Source organism: Erigeron canadensis, chromosome 4 (assembly GCF_010389155.1).
Source record: "Erigeron canadensis isolate Cc75 chromosome 4, C_canadensis_v1, whole genome shotgun sequence".
Classification (NCBI taxonomy): Eukaryota; Viridiplantae; Streptophyta; class Magnoliopsida; order Asterales; family Asteraceae; genus Erigeron; species Erigeron canadensis.
The window spans coordinates 28,335,803-28,354,221 of record NC_057764.1 but is presented as its reverse complement, the minus strand read 5'-3'; the positions used below and the strand labels follow the sequence as shown (position 1 = coordinate 28,354,221).

Below are 18,419 nucleotides of genomic sequence, written 5' to 3'. Positions count from 1 at the left end.
GAAATGATTATTTTTAGCGATATAAAAAAATGATTATATATTCGGATTTGACCCTGTAAGATGTACATACTTTTTTTTTTTTTTTTTTTTTTTAATATTTTTTTTATATTTTTAAATATAAAAATTTGGATGAGTTTAACAAAGATAAATTAACTAGTGGATAGTGGATTCATAAGCCCACGCTACGGATTTCAACCATCGTGTTTACGTGTATAATTGTGTTCAAATGTTTCGATGTAAGATCAGGACTGTCTCTGAGAATATTTAAAAAAATATTGGGCCCGAGGCAATAAGAAAAAATGAGCCCCTAAAATTATAGTCGATAAATTCACTAAGTATTATACCTTTGCAATAAGAAAATTCGTATCAACTGTAATATTTTTTAATTATGTATAGAGTAAATGACATAGATCGTCCCTGTGGTTTGTCGAAATAGTCACCTTTCGTCCTTTCTAATTGAAAACCTCACTGACAGTCCTTTATAGGTGGATAAGGATCATGTTTAGTCCTTTGACTTTTTGACCGTCAAGTGTTCTCCGTTAAACCCCCACGTGACACCCACGTGAGGGGTACTCCAGTAATTAACCACCCCACTACCACGTTTCTTTTTCTTTTTCCCACGTATATATAATAAGATTAAATTATATATCCATCCACACGAATCGTTTTCCCCAAATTCATCAAATAAACTCCTTAAAATACAAGTAAATAATCCATATCAATCCCTTAAACCAATGATCATCCAATAAATCTGCAATTACAAAATGACATGCCCATTATATACCATTCGTGCACATGGTGAAGATCACTTATGGGATCTGGATACTATGTATCGTGAGTATTATTCATTTTAGGGTTTATATATTATGATTTTTTAGGGTTTATATCCCCTGAATTTATATTTTATGAATTTTAGGGTTTATATTAACATATCTCTTATACATTGTAGATTCTTATGCTGGATTGTTCACCTTCAAGGTTCACCATGGAGGTTTTTTCACTGAATGGCCAGGGATGACTTATACAAAAGGCAAGATTGACCATGCTGATTGTATCAACATCGATAAGTTTTCAGTTCATGAGTTGGACTCCATTATAGAGGATTTAGGATATGTTGAAGGTCAGGTAATGTTCTATCACTTTCTGAAACCTGGGCATTCATTAGATGATGGCTTACTCCCCTTGGTGTGTGACCAAGATGTCCATATATTGTCTAATTATGTAGAGAATGCCAACCTCATAAGTGTTTACACTGAACATGGGATGTCAAATTTAGATGGTTATTTATTGCCAAGAAAAGCAAATGTTGTTATAGAAGAGATACCAGATGATGATACAACTACATCTAAAAAACCTAAGACTAGACCAAAGAATAATAGTGGCACTTATAGAAAGTTATTGCTTGATTGGCATGAGGAACCTATTTTAACTCCTAGTACTCAAGAGAACTTAAAAAATGTCAAAGATAATGTGAATGTTAATGCATGTGTGAATGAAAAGGGTAAGACAGTTGTACAAGAGGTTGTAACTGATAGTAGCAGTGGTGAAAATGATAATGTGGATGATGAGGGTCATGAAATTGAGAAAGAGGATGAAGAAGGTGAAGAGAGTGAAGACAGTGACTACATTGTTAATGAGCAGAATGAGATAGAGGATGTGGAAGTTGATATGAGACAGTTTCAAATGCATGTTGATGCAGATGTGGAGTTTTTGGGTGCCAATGTTGGTACACAAGAGCATTTTCAATATAGTGATGAGGATCCAGAGGTTGTTGTACTACACAATGATGAGTTTGAGAGTGGTTCTGACCCTGATGATGATGTGAATAAGATTAGGAATAGATTGTTGAGATAAATGTCTAAGGAGAAGAGAAGTGAGGATTCTGTAATCTCAAAAACTAGGTTTCATTTGTCTCAAACATCTGGAACTGCCAAAGAGGTTAAGGATATGGTAAGGGCTCATGCAATTGATACAAGAAGGGAATTAAAAATTGTGAAGAATGATAAAGAAAGGATCAGGGTAATATGTGAAGGAAAGTTGGTAGCTTTTGATCCTAATGTGAATGTTGGGCCATCAAATATTGATGCAGGAGCCAGGCCAATTAATAATGAAGCAGTTGGGCCTAGCAAGAAAAAGCCTAAGACAGATAAGAGAGTTGGGCCACAAGATGAGCCTAAGAAGAAAAACACTAAGATAGATAAGGGAGTTGGGCCTAGTTAGTCCACCAGGTCACAAAATAAAGAAAAAACAAAGGAAAAGGAGACAATTTTGGGAGATGGTCCAATAAATACAAGTAAGGTGGCAGTTGAAGATTCTCAAATTAAAAATAAGGGTGGTAGGGAAAAGAAGTCAAAAAGCAATTCACTTTCCTGTCCATGGGCATTACTAGTGTCCAAGCTCTATGGTATGCAAACATGGATGGTAAAAACATTGAAAGAATAACACACATGCCTTCAATCTAGATCTAACAAGCATTTCACCTCAAAGTTTATTGGAAAAAGTATTCTGCAACAAATAGAAGGTAACTGTTTCAATTAAACTGTTTTAATTAAACTATTTTAATATAACTATTTATGTTACATGACATCCTGAAATACCATCTTCAGCTCTACAAAGTGAACTTCAAAGAACTTTTCAGCTTGGATTATCTAAGCAGAAAGCACAAAGAGCTAAAAGGTCTGCACAAGGTCAACTAAGAGGGGATTACACTAGGCAGTATAACATGTTGAGAGATTATGTTCTGGAGTTGCATACTTCAAATCCAGAGTCAACAATCAAGTTGGAAGTTGAACCACCAATGAATCCAGAGTCTAATGAGAGAATCTTTAAAAGGATTTATGTTTGCCTAGGAGCCTTGAAGAGGGGGTTCAAAACTGCTGGTAGAGAATTATTGGGACTTGATGGTGCATTTATGTCTGGTCCATTCCCTGGACAAGTACTTACTGCTGTTAGCATTGACTCAAACAATGGAATTTACCCAGTTGCATATGCAGTAGTGGAAGCAGAAACCACCAACTCATGGACATGGTTCTTGGAGTGTTTAGGTGATGATTTAGATCTTGATAGGAGGTCTAATTACACTTTTATGAGTGACAGGCAAAAGGTATTCTATTTTACTTATACTGTATTTACACTTATATTGTAATTTACACTTGTATATTGTGTACTATCTAATATATTATTATCATGTATAGGGCATAATTCAAGCAATTGCAAAGGTTTTTCCATGTGCTGAACACAGGTACTGTTTAAAGCATATACATGAAAATATGAAGTTGCAATGGAGGGGAACTGCTTTCAAAAACCATGTGTGGAAGTGTGCTTCAGCAACAACAGTCCCAGAGTTTAACAAGTGTATGTTGGATCTTAAAAATTATAGTGAACCTGCATACAAGTGGTTATTAAAAATCCCACCCCAACATTGGGCAAGGTCACATTTTACAGGTAATTTTATAAGTACTCTAATTAGTTTGTTTATTTAGTGAAAAGTTATTTACTTGTTTTGTAAGAAATTTCATTATTTAATACAGGCAGGGCAAAATCTGATGTATTGCTAAACAATATGTGTGAAGTCTTGAACAGCAAATTGGTTAAGGGTAGGGCTATGCCTATAATCCATTGCCTAGAATACATTAGGGAGTACTTAATGATTAGGATAGACAATGTGAGGAAGGTTATAGCAAAGAGCAAGGGGCCATTAACACCAACTGCAACTAGGATATTTGAATGGATTAAAACAGAGGCAGAATCCTACAAAGCCATATTCAATGGTACTGATAAGTATCAAGTCAGTGGCCCATGGGGAGATCAATGTGTGGTTAACATGACAAATATGACATGCTCATGTAGGAAGTGGGAAATAACTGCTATGCCTTGCAAACATGCAGTAGCAGTTCACTACAATATGGTAAACAATGGTGTGGCAACTGATGTGGTTGAGGCATGGGTGGATCCTTATTATAGGCTAGACACATGGAAACTTATGTACCAATTCACCATTAACCCAACTAATGGAATGAACATGTGGGCCAAAGCTCCTGAACACTTGACACTCATCATTCCTCCAAAATATCACACACCAGTTGGTAGACCTAGGAAGAAAAGAAGAAAGAATGCAGAGGAGATTCAAATGTCAAAAAATGGTAAATTGTCTAGAAAACTTAGGTCTGTTGTATGCAAAAACTGTGACAAGATGGGGCACAACAAGAGGTCTTGCCAAAATGTTGGTTCCAGTCAACCAAATCCAAATGCAAGTCAGTCAAACCAAGCAAGAGAAGTTGCAAGTCAGTCAAACCAAGCAAGAGAAGCTGCAAGTCAACCCAATGCAACTCCAAGTCAGACAACCCAACCAAGACAAGCTGCAAGTGGTGCTGGAAGTACAAGAGAAGCAGGTGCAGGTGCTGCTGGTGCAAGTCAAGCAAGTGCAAGTATGGGCAGGCCAACTCAAGAATCTGTCAGTGTGAGGACAACCAAAAACAGGTTGATTTCAAGTCCAGGTGGAAAAAAAAAGATGCTATCTCAAGAGCACCAACAACAAACAAGTTTAATTTGGATCAATTCCCTCTGGTCATGTAATATTAACTCTTTTTATTGTATGTTGCTACAATTTGGGATTTATGTGTTGTCTTTTGCTATATTTGGTTATGTAATGTGTTAAACTGGATCCTATGCTTTCTATGACAATATGCTATTATGCCATGTTTGGCAATTTTGATATGTTGGCATGTAATTTGGTATCCAATTTTTTGTTAATTACTTGGTATCTATTTTAGTATCTATTTTAGAAATTCTAGTAATTTGGTATCTATTTTTTTCTCTGGTATCTAATTTGGTATCTATTTTATGCAATTCTGATAACTTGTTAACAATCAAGTTATCTATTTTATGCAATTCTGATAATTTGGCATCTATTTTAACAATCAAATTTTAGATATTTACTTGTTAATTGCTATGTATGTATAAGTAGCAGTATGTATGTGCAACAAAAATAGAACACAAAATGTCATAAAATATTCCATTAGCATTCGGTCATCATCATCATTGATACAACACAAAATGTGCATAAAAGTACATTACTTTGGTTCAAACTACTAATAAAGAAACAAGATACACAATGACAATTGAAGCAAACACCAACATGAACTTCAATTTCTTGATTTGACCATCTTTTTCTTTGATTTCTGCTTCAAGTTTGTTCTTGGATTTGAACAAGCCTGGTATGATATCAGTAGCCCTTTGACACATTGCAGGATCAAACCACCCTATGAATTTACACTTTGAACCTTATTCCACATAACACCCCAACTTCAGATTTAGTGAAAAAGTTTTACAATTGAAAATTGGTTAAATCATACCTGATTAGGATAAGCATAAAATCTTCTTCCTGGGTTTTTGGGGGTCCATGATGTTAAGATTATTGCCTGCTTACCACACCCACAGAATACCATGATTTTGATTTTGCTGGATTTTGCTTCGTGCTCCTGGGTTTGTTTTTGATATAATTAGGATTTATGTGAATGAATTTGGGGAAAACGAATTTTGTGGATGTATATATATTTAATCTGATTATATATACGTGGGAAAAAGAAAGATAAACGTGGTAGTGGGGTGGTTAATTACTGGAGTACCGTGGGTGTCACGTGGGGGTTTAACGGAGAACACTTGACAGTCAAAAAGTCAAAGGACTAAACATGATCCTTATCCACCTATAAAGGACTGTCAATGAGGTTTTCAATTAAAAAGGACGAAAGGTGACTATTTTGGCAAACCACAGGGACGATCTATGTCATTTACTCTTATGTATAACATAAAAGAAAATTTCTAAAAAACTACAATGATGTATCCGATTGAAATTCTTTGGTAACGTTTAATGTTGTATTGATGATTTATACAAAATATAAGATATAACGTTGCATCCGACAATGATTGAGACTCCAAATATGTGTTTATGAGTCCGGAGAAGAAGTTGAGACACATAAGACTATAAGATGATTTAACCAAATGGCCCCCAAGACCAATGGGCCCTCGGCCCAAGTCTAAGTTGCCTATGCTAAGAGTCGGCCTTGTGTAAGATAAAAAGACTAAGCATGTTGATAGACAACTAAAAACATAATAAAGAATATATATATATATATATATATATATACTTATATATCCCCCTTTTCATACTAAAGGAGACCACCAAAGTGACATCACAAAGTTGTGTTGTTGGCATATAGGCTTGCCACATTGGAAGTATGATGTCAAGTGCTATGTATTTTATGGTGTATTTGGTGTGTGTGGGGGCGTATTTTGAGTGTGTGTTTTGAGTGTGTTGTGTGAGTAGAGGGTTTTGGGCGGGAGATACAAAATTGTGAGTCTATGTTTTTTGAATTTGAATACATAAATATTCTATAAAAATTTATATATTGAAGTCAAAAGGTACAAAGTAATTGGAAAGAGAGTATGTTGGTTTCTCCATACAAGCATAGATACAAACAAATGGGCGGGCTATTGGTTTTTGAATCTGAAAATAAAGAGAGTGGGGGGAGAATAGAGAGATTAAGCCTAAAAAAGTTTTATACTTTTATTATACTTATCAGATTATGTAGGTTTCTATTTCATCTTCTGCTTTTTCTTTCTTTCTCTTTGTTAATCTTATAATGACTTTTGAGGGTTACAAAGCTATTTTTTCATATGTATACATATATCTATAGATCGGTTTCTTTATTTTTGTATTGGATAAGAGAAGAAGAAGAATAAGAACTAAGGATATAGACATGTAAAACGGCTTTTGATGATGATGATGATATATTTATAGACATAGATATGTTAAGGCGACGGCTGCTGCTCATGCTGCTGATGATGATGATGGAAAGAAAACCATACGAACAATGAACAAATTCAGCCTAATATCAAGGTATATATGTTTATATATTATATACATATGCAACTATAGATATAGATATATGTATTTAATCTTCAAAATCAAATTTCATTGATGTCTTCAATCTCTTATGTAACCTATAAAAATCAAATAAAATCGTTTGTGTATATCACTTTGATGATTCCAAGATGGAAATAGCTAAAAAATTATATATTTTTTTTATATATTCAGAGTTTTTTTTGCCTTTACTCTTATTTTTTTTATATGAATACTTTGTAAAGGATGACCACAAAAAATACCCGACACACAGCCGAGGCTGTTGGTGACTTGGTGTAGGGGAGCAAATAGAAAGGATTTTTTTCAGCCAAAAGTTTGATGGATTTCTCCACTTTAGGTATGAGCTTTCAGAATTTAATTTGGGGTTTTTTTAGAAATTGTTATTGGATGAATATATTGTTATAAAGTTGAAAACTTATGTTAATTTTACATGTTTTGAGATATTTATTGTGTAGTTGATTTTTTTTGTTTCTTAAATTTCTTGGCCAATGATATTGAGTTTATGACAAGCTTTGTGAGGATTTAAACAATACCGATGATTGTTCATGTTTTGAGGATGATTAATTTAAGCTTTCAAAGGTATGTAACCTTACTGTGTGATGGTATTTAAAAAATCATTAAGTTTGTTTAATAGATTTTAATTGCAAAGTGCTTAATCTATTTACTTGATTATTATGTGTTGTTTGGTTCTTAAATAAATCGACTTTGTGTAGTGGGAATATGGCAGATTTTGGTTGTGTAATTAACCCAGATGGAATGTAGTATACATAAGGAGTATTAGGTGCTATATGAATTGGATTGTATGTTTTTAGTTGGTAGTAATTGGGAATTGGCTAATGTTTGCTTATGTTATATGTAAATCCATTGAGGTCTTAGAATAGATAAATAAAATGAAATTGGAAATTAGTTGCAGAGAAAGACGGAGAGAATTAGAAATTTATAGAAGAGAAATTTGAAAGAAAGAATCAAGCACTTAAAGAAGAGAATGTAATATACTTTTTATACACAATTAGATATAGGTTTTCTATAAGCATTTTCGTAGTTACTATGATTTTAAGTCTTAACCATTTGAGTTGTTCTCTTACAGTGATTTTAAGTCATTGCTCATTTAGAATTGCATGCTACCAGAGAGAAAAGTGGCATATATGTACCAAGTGATCGATAGAAGCTGCTAAGAAGGTTTACCTCCATATTAGTTTTCTTAATTTTTTTCTAAGAAATATCCTTTGTGTGACTACACACTTAATTTATAAAGACTATAGTATTGTGTGACATAGGGGGATCTACGATGAAACCGTATTTTGAGAGATTGGAGTAGAGGCAAATGAGTAATTGAAGCAGTCGACATTTTTAAGTAAGAAACCATTATTCAGTTCTTAAACCCTGGAGGTTCTGAATTTGAATTTGATCTGATTATTTTTAGCTTAGTTGTAAAAGATCATGTCTTAGAGAGTTAGAGATGAGACACAAACTATATCTGCACAATTAGATATATAGATTCAAACAGCCGCCACTGCTCTTATATAACATTGGTCATTATGTGTATACAATATAGGTTAGAGTCTGTTACCATTTATATTCATAGGATATAAATTGATATATCGTTATTGTACAACTGATATATCATTATGGGTACTAAACTGGTGGATGAACTGGAGTCTTGACTGGAGAAATTTAACTGGTGGATGGGTCGGGTAACTGGTGGATGAACTCGTGTCTTGGCTGGTATTTTTACTGGTAATTCAACTGGTGGGTGAACTGGTGGATGAACTGGGTACTAAACTGGTGGATGAACTGGAGTCGTGACTGGAGAAATTTAATTGGTGGATGGGTCAGCAGCAGATGAAGATGATGACGAAAAGGTAATATTCTAAAGGTTTTTTTTTCTTATTCTTTTTATTTTGTCCTTGATTATTAAAAATATGCCCTAAATTTAATGCAAAAAGTTGAGGATTGCTGTGAAGGGCCATGGAGGAGGTTGTGCATTGCCTGCATTTTGGGTATGTCCTAAACTCAACATACTCAATTGCGTTACTTGCTCATTGTTCTTTGCTTCGTCTCAGCAAAACTTTGAAGCATCAGATTGTTTATTTTATTCATATATATATATATATATATATATATATTAAAATTTGAAGTTGGCAATTTACTAATCGCAGAAGTTGCAGTAGGATTTGGAAATGAGACGCTAGCAAAATAATAGATGGAGAAAGGGCAGTTAGTTCCAGATGAGATGTCGTGGTAGGTTCTTTAGTCTTATTTATAACTTTCTGTATAAAGTTATAAAGTAAAGGAGGTAACCTAAAAATGGTTTTAGTTCGTAATTAATGGTTAATTATTATAATTATCATGTGTGGTTAATTACCTGCGTCGATTAGGAAAGTGATATGACCCCTGAACCAAAATCAACTCCCAACTGTAAATACAATTCAAAAGGAAGCATCGGTCCATTTAGTATAAATTGGATAGCATGTATATTATAATGGATAATCACCATCAATCAAGTCAGTTTCATATATACCATGTATGTATTAGTCAGTTTGTGAATGGTGTTTCAAAAGTACACAGAATGAAAACTTGTGAAAATTGTGAAAACTTCAGTCAGCAACGATCAGTGACCACTGAAACTTACGACTAACCAGTGAAGCTTATCAGTCTCAGTAGACACTTCAGTGAGTATCCAATAGCATGGAGCTTTACTCTTCAGTAAAGTTACTTCAGTTATTTAGTTCAGTAACTCTACTTCAAAAAATAAAGCTCCAGGTTTTTTCCCTTCAGTAAGCGACTCTAGTCAAGGCTCTATATAAGACTCCAATCAAGACTCCACTCCAAAAGAAATCTACTCCAGTTAGGATGGGCCAGTCAAGACTACAGTGAAGAGACCAAATTTTTGGTAGTTGCAAATACAATGTATCTTTAGTAATTTCTTTTTACTTGTAATTTTGCCTTTTGTATATAGCTTATATATGTTCAAGATGAGAGATGTAAATATGATCAGGTCTGTAAGCACATCTATTTTTGCATTTCATCAGATTTACTATAGTATCAGATTTGTGAAGTTGGCTCCTGGTAAGACGCAAAGCCTGGAATTGTTCTGAACAATAAATTTGTGAAAGTTATCTTCTAACTTTTTGAATCCAAAATCTTCTTTAAAGTAAACTAGAATACATATATCCAACAAAAACCTATGACATACAAAAATTATATATATTGGATACATCTTAACTGGTTGTTAGCTAAACTATAGTTATAAAATTTTAATTCTCAAACTATTTTATTTATAAATATGTTTTACAGGACCTATAATTTCCTACGTCTAAATGAATTTATAAAAATTCATGTGTCTAAAACTATAGTTGTAAAATAACAAAAAATTTATTTCTCAAACTATTTAATTCATAAATTTGTTCTAAAGGGCCTATAATAGCCTATATTTCAAATATATTTTCTTATATTTAATGATCATACTTAATTATTACCAAATTAACTATAAATGATTTTGTTAAATTTATCCGCATTTTTCGCGGGATAAAAATCTAGTGTATATATATATATATATATAGGGACAATCAAATAAGAACAGTCTTAAAATAAGAACACGATGAGAACACTTAAAAACCACATTTTGATGCATTAAAAGTCCATAAAACTAACATAGTGCATAACTAATTATCATTATTTAAGTGTTTAGTAACACATTGATCCGTCAAAATAAAAAAAATCATATTTTTTGTTTTGTGCATCCATCTTGAATACATATTCATCAAAATGATGCATCCAATAAAAAACGTGATTTTTTCGATTTTGACGGTTCAATGTGTTGTTAAACACTTAAATAATGATAATTAGTTATGCACTATGTTAGTTTTTTGGACTTTTAATGCATCAAAATGTAGTTTTTAAGTGTTCTCACCGTGTTCTTATTTTAAGATTGTTCTTACCGGAGTATTACCCTAAATATATATATGTATATATACATGTCTATGTTTGTTATATCTAACATAAATAAAAATATAAACCCGCTTAAAAGTTTGCATACTAAACACATATGTTTTATTTAATTAAAAAAAATAAATAAAGGGATAGGCAGTTGATCAACAAAAACCAAAAATGATTGCGACGGGGTAAAATCCAAAAGGTAATACACGCTGAGACGTAAAAAATTAAATTTAAAAAAAATCCATAAAAAAGCAATAAAATAACCCTGCTTAAAATTTTGTCATATTAAATACATATATTTATATTATAAAAGAATCTAAAAAACAAAGCAAATAGAACCACTATAAAAACTATGAATGAGTCAAATAAAAAATAAAGACGAAATCTAAAAAACCTTAAATAAAACAATATGATTAATAAGCAAGTTAGTAGGCAGATGTGCTGCCTACCTACCAGCCTACTTCACTGTTCATGACTTCATTCCTTTTAATAGAGGTATATAATGGATTGAGATTCTCTAAAGTTAAAATGAACTTCATAGGTGAAGTTGATGGGTGTGGACCATTGAGTTAAAATCAATGGACAATATTAAAAAATTATTTTTGAATCTTAACCTTTGATTTTAATCCAAAGGTCAAGATCATTTTAACTTTACCTATAAAGTTGTTATAACTTTAGAGGATCCCAATCCGTATATAATGGTTATATTGATGTCACATTAAATATTTGTTTCAGTTTAACAATTTTTTTAAAAGTCTTTTAGTGTTTACTTTTAACAAGTAATAAGATTGTTTACATCTCATTTTTCTCATATTTAGGTAAAACGTTAAACATACCTACATAATAAACTCGAGTCAACAGATTTAATGGATTAAGCGATTGATTTGGGCCTCTAAAAATTTAAAGTCTTGATATTTTGAATAGTAGGCCCAGTGCTTGAAATTTGGGTTAGATACTACTATATAATTTGTATTGAATTAATACTATTATTGGTTTTTTCATCAACATATATGTCTTTATATTATTAATAGCTCAACAACATAACTCAAACTACTTTTTTTTTTTGTTTACTTTAGTTATATGTTAATAAATCAGATCCCAGAAGTTAATCTCATATAAGAACCCTAAAAACCAGACTAGTAATGACGACAACGACAATGGTACCCAATCTTGGCATAAGCCGGGGTACGGGGGATGTGTGATGTAGACAGACCTTACCCCTACATAAAGTAGAGAGACTGCTTCCAGATCCACCGAAGTGGAAGGGACCTCCGACCCAAAGAGTGTAAAAAATAGGGTTAAATCCACCGGAGTTGAAGATTTAACCTGATGAGAATAATCTCGATCTCAAACTCTCAATCTCAAATACACGATCTGAATCTCGAAATCATAGGCTCAATCTCCGATCCAAGATCTAGGAGAAAGAGCCGTTAGAGGTGAGAGAGAGAGAGAGAGAGAGAGAAGACTAGTAATATACATGCGTAATTGGTCATGTTCAATGATTGTCCTGTCATACCAACAAAAAAGTTATTTTAATTTATTAGATAATTTTTTAAACAACATTTTTAAAATTAGCTTTTAATTAAATATAAGTTATACTAGATTAAATTGGTAACTTTATTAAGTAATTAAATAAATGAGAGAGTTGTATTAAATTTTTAAAGCAATTTATATTTATATAAAAGTTAATTATTGTAAAACAAGTATTAATATAAGACAAATAAGATAAGATCTTTACTTTGTATGATGATAAAAATGATGCACAAATATTCATAAATCAGAATATGTACATGGATGCACAATAATTTTTAATTAGTATAAAATAATTATTTTATTTATTTTAATTCAATAGCTGTTTTATTTTAACCATAACCTTATATAAAATGTTCATCTAATACATACACCACCACCAAAAGTACCACCAAAAGAATCGGGGTTAGTTAGATTTGGAATAACATTGAGTAAAAACATATTAATTAATAAGAAAATTATATCAATTGATAATGCTTTGATTATGGTTAAGAGAGGAATCTTGTGTTATTTGTAAAATTAAGCATGACAAACTATGAAGAGTATTTAAGCTAGCCATAAGGCATGAAAAGAAGAACAGGAGTACATAACAAAAGATATGCATGAACGAAAACAGTGGATAACAGATCTATAAACACCTTCAGTTTTCTGTTTATTTCTAGCCTTGTGAAAACACTTGAACAATGTAAATTTATGTTCACTGTTGTTTACCTTTTGGTTTAGATAGCCTCAAGAATGATTTGAACACCATGTTGGGGTCTAACCGTAAAAGCTTGGATAGGAGAGTGAACATAACTTGGAGACAGTTTAAACTTAAACCTTTGTAAAATCATGGCAAGTACAACCTTGGCTTCAACCATTGCAAAATTTATACCGACACATGTTCTTGGGCCGAACCCAAATGGCAAGAATGCAGCCGCTTTGTTGTTTGTTGCTTTAGCTATGCCTCCTTCAAATCTTTCAGGCTTGAACAAATGAACATCCTCTCCCCATATTCTAGGGTCATGATGAATTGCTAACGGCGAAATGTATAGCTCCATATTTGGTGGAAGGGTCATTTGTCCTAATTGAACTTCTTTTTCAACTTTCCTTTTCAACACAGGAGATGGTGAATAGAGTCTCAACGATTCTTCAATAATATTGTTCATCTAGTTGTAAAGAAACATCAAAATGATGATGAAATGATTGTTAGATTATCTTTGTTTGAAAAGTGTTGGAACCAAAAAAGGGTATATGCATGTTTTTGTTACCGTTTTGAGTCTTCTTATTGAATCTTCACTCAGGTTTGCTTTGCCAAAATACTCGAAGACTTCTTCACGAGCTTTTTCTTGCCATTCCTCATGGATTGCTAAAAGAAGAATAGTCCATGCAAGTAAAGATGTCATTGCTTCATGTCCTGCAAAATAAAATGTCTTGCACTCGTCGGCCATATCATTGAAAGATATCCGTTTTGAGTCATCTTTGGCACGAGATGCCTTAAGCAATTCTCCAAGGAAATCACTAATACTCGTGTCCATGCTCGTTTTTTGGTCCCTTTTATTAATGATGTCAAGAATGCAATCTTTGATTCCTTGCTCAAGTTTCTCTGCCTCTTTGTCATCCTTGTTCTTTACAAAATTGCTGCAATAACAACCCGAGTGCATCCACAATCCGTTTAATTCAATACTTGTATTATACTTGTAATGTAAGGAAAATACAAAGTTCATTTTCAGCTTGTCCAACCTTCACTGTTTCGACCCAAACCAAAACTTAACCAATGTCGTTGGCCCGAATCCTTTTTGACCCAGATTCAAACTATGACCACCCATTATTTTGTCAGCCTACTTGAAAACTGAATTGATGAGATTTTTCTCAAGATATGGACTAACCTTATGCCTGGCAACCGAATATTATGTGTGTTTCTTGCAACGATCATTGCTAACTTTATGAGCATATCGAAAATCTTCTTTCCCTCCAAGTAACTACTCCCAAAAGCAGTTTTTGAAATGATTTCTGATGTTAATACTCTAAATTCTTGAAATACTTCAATTTCTTTCCCATTGTGTTCTTTCCACCTTTGCAACATGATTTCAGTACTAGTAATCATCACCGGAATCATGTTCTACAAAACGAAAATTTAGTATTTTTGTAATGATCAAGTTCATCAATGAACTTCAATATTCATAAAACTTACTTTTAAGCTTTCTCCATGGAAGACACCGTTAGCAAGCTTTCGAAGCTTTACCCACTTATCACCTTTGGTTGACGAAAGCCCATCTCCTAACAGCTTCTTTACATGGCCTTCGAGTTCTATCTTTGGGTAAACATCATTTTTATTGTTCATTATTTCTTTAACAAGCTCAACTTCTGTAACCACAAGTTGAGCTTGAGGACCATACCAATTCAAGAAATTTCTTCCTAAAATAAAAAAAAATGACACAGAGTTAGTAAAATCAAGACTTCAACATCCAGTTAAAGATGAGAACTTTTGAATGCATGAATGGAAATATATGTATTACCATATAAGTTTACCCATGAATAAATATGTGGCAGAATCCTTGGGAAGATTTCATGCGATAGATGATCCATGGGTCGACTCATGGATTGTTTCCGCATATTAAAAATCTCTTTGGTGTTTCCATGGAGGAATTGGTAAGACGGGCCTTTGATTCCTTGAGATCTCATGGTGTATTGAATACGGCTGGGCAGCCAACATACTTTGCGAAAAAACTTGGCAAGAATCAGTATAAGGTACAACAACAGAATACTAGCTGGGAAAACAGTACCATATTTGATCATTGAATCCATTTTACCCCCTTCCCCTAGGTGCTATTAGCCAAAGCAATCAGAAACCTCTCCAAGTATTTTTGTAGTAAAAGAGCCAAAAGTTGATAGTTGAAAGGTCCACATCAGTGACTTATATATTATCAGAATTATCCAAAAAAATCATCTAATTATTGTTAGTAATCAGACATTTTAGTCTTATATAGTTTTGGAGAGGGCATCTTTCTTTTTGTAAGAATTTAATTATGGATATGAAAATGGTCATTATTGTACTTTCTTAACCAAAAACCAATGGATGGGCCACCATTATTGAGAGATGCATACATGGTACATACACATAACACATTTGTCTCATGCAGGGCAGACCCAAAGGTGCCATGACTTTTTTTTTTTTTATAAGCATAAGTTTTATTAGAAAATATAATTATTTTTTTCTTTCTAAAATTCACCAGGTCTAGAAATAAATTAGAAAACATGACTAAAAAAGAGTGGGATTCCACATGACACCATGCCATGAGTTTGGGTGTTTCCATAACCCCTCACTCCCTTTAGCCTAAATGTTTTGTAAACTAGATGATATTTGATTCTGGTTGTCACATGGGTCCCATGCATTGGCACATACATATATTAATATCCGTTGGTTGATAGAATATATAACAGTGTATAAAAATGATACAAATGTTTTGAATCTTCCGAGTTCCAACTAATAATACACAAACGGGATTGACTCAGAGCCTGGGCTAGGCCTAATAACCCGGAAGAGCCCAAAACACCCAGAAAAAGCCCAAAAAACCCAGAATGTCCCTAAAGTCATAAATGGCCTAAAATTAGCCATCAAAGCATGGACCGGGCTATGCTGAGGGGGATACACAAAGTGTCCCAAAAAAAAAAACTAAAGCCCAAAAGGTTGTCCCTCTACGAGTCTACGGTGTACACATATATTATTGTTTATTACTCGTATAAGGTATTGTACGCATCATTTGTACCTTTATATGACTGAATATTGTAAGCTTCAAAATTTTAATGGTTAGAGCTTAGAAATAACCAGATTAGGGTCGAGTTTTCGACACAATATTGCACCAAATGAGTCTTGTTTGATCAGGGTATTTTTTTTTTTTACCAAGAGGTGAATTATATTAATATCCAAAAAATATTTACAATTAAACATTTACAAGTAACTTGGACATCCCCAAGTACTAAATCAAAGTTCAATAAGCTAATTCAGTAGCATACTAACACAACACCCAAATTCTAATTAGCTATACATCAAAGTATCAGAAAGGTACTAAGCAATATTCCTTTTAAGTCTAGCAGCTCATAAATTCTAGAATACATCTTGATCAGGCCGGGTATTTATCTTTCTGTTCATTTAAAGAATGCGCCAACTTTGACAAATTATATTTACTTATGCTTTATTTAAGTAAGTTGACATTTCCGTTTACTTTGACAAATTGATGGGCTGATATAATCTTATCCTGGGCCTGAAAACAACCCATCACTACTCACCTTCATTTCTCTACAATGGAGACCTGGTTCGTTATAGTCGTTTCCCTCTGCCTAGCCACTTTCGTCAGATCGTTAATCGTCCGCCAAAGTAACAGTAAGAAACGGCTCCCACCAGGGCCACCGATCCTTAAAATCCATCTTCCTTTTGCTAACTAACTCACCCTTAAAATTTGAACCCATTCTCATAAACCTCAAGGCCAAGTATGGACCAATCTTTACTCTTTCCTTCGGTTATCAACATTCGATCTTCATTGGCAGCCATGATCTTGCCCACCAAGTTCTTGTTCAAAAAGGCGCAATCTTCTCTGACCGTCCCAAATCCCTCCCGACACGCAACATCATCTCAGCTTCTTATGGTCCTACTTGGCGCCTCTTTAGAAGAAACCTTGCCACCGAAGTCATGCACCCTTCAAGTATAAGGTCATTTTCGTGGGCACGCAAGTGGGTTCTTAGTATCTTGATTGATCGCCTCCTGGACAAGACAGAGCCTGAGGGAATTACGGTGGTTAATCATTTCGAGTATATCATGTTCAGCCTAATGGTAGTTATGTGTTTTGGGGAAAAGCTTGACGAGCATCGAGTCAATGAGATCGCTAAAGTACAGCGTGATTTGCTGTTGAAAGTCAACTCAGGGCGGTTTACCTTACTCACCATGTACCCAAGATTGGGGAAGATATTTCTTAGAAACAGATGGAAGGAGTTTGAGAAATTACGCGATAATAGAGAACAAGTATTCATACCAATAATCAAATCTAGAATTGAATCACGATTAGGAGATGATCAAATCGTGTCCTATGTTGACACGTTGGTGCATATGAATCTTCCCAAGGAAGAAGGGAGCTATAATCAGCATAGTGGAAAGTTGACCGAGAAGGAGATGGTGAGTATGTGTAGCGAATTTGTTAGTGCTGGATCAGAGACTACATCCAATTCTCTACAATGGATCATGGCCAATCTCGTTAAGTATCCACACATTCAGAGCAAGCTGTATGATGAAATTGTTGCGGTTGTGGGATTGCCACCTTTATTGCCACGAAAAGGGGTAGAGCTAGAATCGGTTATAAATGAAGAGGAGCTACAGAAAATGCCTTATCTCAAAGCGGTGGTTTTAGAAGGGTTGAGAAGACACCCACCGGCACATTTTGTGATACCACATAAGGTTTCAAAGGAGGTAGAGGTTCAAGGGTACGTGATTCCACAAGGCGCAATCGTCAATTTCATGGTGGGTGAGATGGGTTTGGATCCAAAGGTGTGGGAGGATCCTATGGAGTTTAAGCCAGAGAGGTTTTTGGCGAATGATGGTAGTAATGGTGTTTTTGATGTAAGTGGAAGTAAAGGGATAAAGATGATGCCATTTGGTGCCGGAAGAAGGATATGCCCTGGATCAGATTTGGCCCTGCTTCATTTGGAGTATTTTGTTGCCAATTTGATTTGGTATTTTCATTGGACTGCTCCCGATGGCTATCGTGTTGATCTATCCGAGGAAGTCAAGTTAACCGTGGATATGAAACATCCTTTGAGAGCATGTATCTCTCCCAGGGATAAAAAAGGAACCACTTGAGTCAATGTATGTAAATACTTCCAGAATATTGCTATGTATCTTCACTAATAAGAAACCTACTTGAATCTGCATGTATGAAAAACTTTAGTTATCTAAATTTTTTTGGCATGATTCAACTACGACTATGCATATTAAACTATAGTGGGATTCATATTTGACGGGGCAACCCATTACCCAGCCAAACCAACCAATTTTACC

General features: G+C 33.9%; 2 protein-coding genes and 1 pseudogene across 2 annotated transcripts; 2 read left to right on the top strand and 1 right to left on the bottom strand.

The window, feature by feature from the left end:
• The first annotated feature begins 1,854 nt into the window (after positions 1 to 1,854).
• On the top strand, positions 1,855 to 7,201 carry LOC122597298. Its single transcript, XM_043769910.1, has 6 exons — positions 1,855 to 2,215; positions 2,607 to 3,103; positions 3,195 to 3,444; positions 3,531 to 4,479; positions 6,800 to 6,898; positions 7,147 to 7,201. Exons 1-6 carry the CDS (start codon positions 1,855 to 1,857, stop codon positions 7,199 to 7,201), a joined length of 2,211 nt encoding a protein of 736 aa, XP_043625845.1.
• Positions 7,202 to 13,098: 5,897 nt separating this feature from the next.
• On the bottom strand, positions 13,099 to 15,178 carry LOC122597297 (cytochrome P450 CYP749A22-like). Its single transcript, XM_043769909.1, has 5 exons — positions 14,890 to 15,178; positions 14,565 to 14,788; positions 14,260 to 14,492; positions 13,642 to 14,011; positions 13,099 to 13,539 (listed from the first exon to the last, which is right to left on the bottom strand). Exons 1-5 carry the CDS (start codon positions 15,176 to 15,178, stop codon positions 13,111 to 13,113), a joined length of 1,545 nt encoding a protein of 514 aa, XP_043625844.1. The 3' UTR covers positions 13,099 to 13,110.
• Positions 15,179 to 16,675: 1,497 nt separating this feature from the next.
• On the top strand, positions 16,676 to 18,286 carry LOC122596785 (annotated as a pseudogene).
• Positions 18,287 to 18,419: the final 133 nt, after the last annotated feature.